At 52.1% G+C, this 1,704-nt stretch overlaps 1 protein-coding gene across 1 annotated transcript in view; it reads left to right on the top strand.

Annotated features, from left to right (window-relative positions):
* Positions 1-1,704, top strand: part of PKD1L2 (polycystic kidney disease 1-like 2) — a 112,232-nt gene that overhangs the window by 57,637 nt on the left and 52,891 nt on the right. The window contains exons 20-21 of the mRNA XM_010850791.1: positions 411-537; positions 1,228-1,359. Of these exons, the coding sequence (XP_010849093.1) occupies positions 411-537; positions 1,228-1,359 (259 nt within the window). The remainder of the gene's footprint in view (positions 1-410; positions 538-1,227; positions 1,360-1,704) is intronic.

The following is a 1,704-nucleotide window of genomic DNA, read 5'->3' as shown; positions in this document are numbered from 1 at the left end:
GTCCGTGTGGGGCCACCTGCCCAGCCTTGAGGCATCACCTGCCTTTTATGCTGCTCCCACTGATGCAAACACAGAACCATCTGAGTAAGGCAGGGGTCCCTAACCTCCAGGGTCTAATGCCTGATGATCTGAGGTGGAGCTGATGTAATAATAATACAAATAAAGTGCACAATAAGTATAATGTGCTTGAATCATCCTCAAGCCATCCCCCTACCTGCTCCTTGGAAAATTCGGCTCCCATGAAACTGGTCCCTGGTGACAGAACTTTGGGGACTGCTGATCTAAGGGGATCACGAAAGAAGCTCTGATGCCAAAGCTAGTCCCCATGCGGTGCTAGAGCGGGCAGATCCTCCTCTGACACTGACCTTCTCCTCTTTCTCCCGGCACCTCTGCTCTCCCCTTGTGGACAGAATACAGCCCTGGAGTTGGCGAGGCTCCTCCATACATGTTGCTGCCGCCAGCTCTGCGACCTTCACCCTGCCCACTGCCCCCTCCCTTGGCTCCATGGAGGACTATCGGGAGCCTGTGGACATAAGGGTAACAATAGAAAGAACACCCTTGGAAACAGCCCTTTACAGTTTGCAAAGCACCTGCACATATGCTTGCCCATTCATGTTGCTAACAGCTCTATAAATTAATCAAGCCCATTTTACAGGTGAGTTCAGTGACTTGCCAAAGGTGACCAGCAAAGCGGCAGGGCTGGGATTCAGACCCAGGCCTTCTGACTCCCCAGACCACTCTTTCCACTGTATTGTGGAATTTCTCCAGCAGCCCTGGTTTAATTAGTCCTTGGAAATGAAGCTCCTCAGACTCCATTCCATAAGTAGGTAATAATAAACTCAGGGCTTTTTCCTTCCCAAATTAGGGCACATCTGACACTCAGCTCCTTGAGCCTCCAAGAAAGCAGACAAACATCTTTCTCTTAGAGACCTTGCACCTGTGCTATAAGAAAGTGTCACACTGTTCATAGTCCAGTAACTGCTCAGCTGTAGCAAGTGTGGTCAGGTCTCTAGGCCCTGATTTCTGAGGTCAGAGCCCTGAAGGTCACACACACACACACACACACACACACCAGGAAAGACAGCAGCAGCTAAAGACAGGGCCCTCCCATTCACCCCACAGCACAAGGGCCTCCTGTCCACCCGTCTGGGGAAACCTTTTCCTTCACACAGGGGCCTGGTTACCTTCTGGCCCTTGGGCGCCTTGGCTCTCTGTTCTTGGTTTCAGATGATGAGCTTCCCCAAGAGCCCCTTTCCAGCCCGAGGTCACTTCGATGTCAGCGGAACTGTGGGTGGCCTCTCTCTGACCAGTCCTAGTGGACAGCTCATCCCTGTGAAGAATCTGTCGGAGTATATCGAGGTAGGCTTTGGGTGTGCTCAGAAGTCAGGTGGCACTTCTGTCTTCTTTTTCAACTTGGTTGGGTCCAAAAGTTGGCTGGTTATGAAAAAAAATGACTAAAGAAGAGAATCACTGGGAATCACCTGGCTGTCCAGTAGTTAGGACTCCACAATTCCACTGCCGAGGGCCCAGGTTCAATCCCTGGTCAGAGAACTAAGATCCCATAAGCTGCATGCTGCTGCTACTGCTAAGTCGCTTCAGTCGTGTCCGACTCTGTGCGACCCCACAGACGGCAGCCCACCAGGCTTCCCCGTCCCTGGGGTTCTCCAGGCAAGAACGCTGGAGTGGGTTGCCATTTCCTTCTCC

The sequence above is a fragment of the Bison bison genome, unplaced genomic scaffold (genome assembly GCF_000754665.1).
Source record: "Bison bison bison isolate TAMUID 2011002044 unplaced genomic scaffold, Bison_UMD1.0 scf7180017864295, whole genome shotgun sequence".
NCBI lineage: Eukaryota > Metazoa > Chordata > Mammalia > Artiodactyla > Bovidae > Bison > Bison bison.
This window is presented reverse-complemented; position numbering and strand designations above follow the sequence as displayed.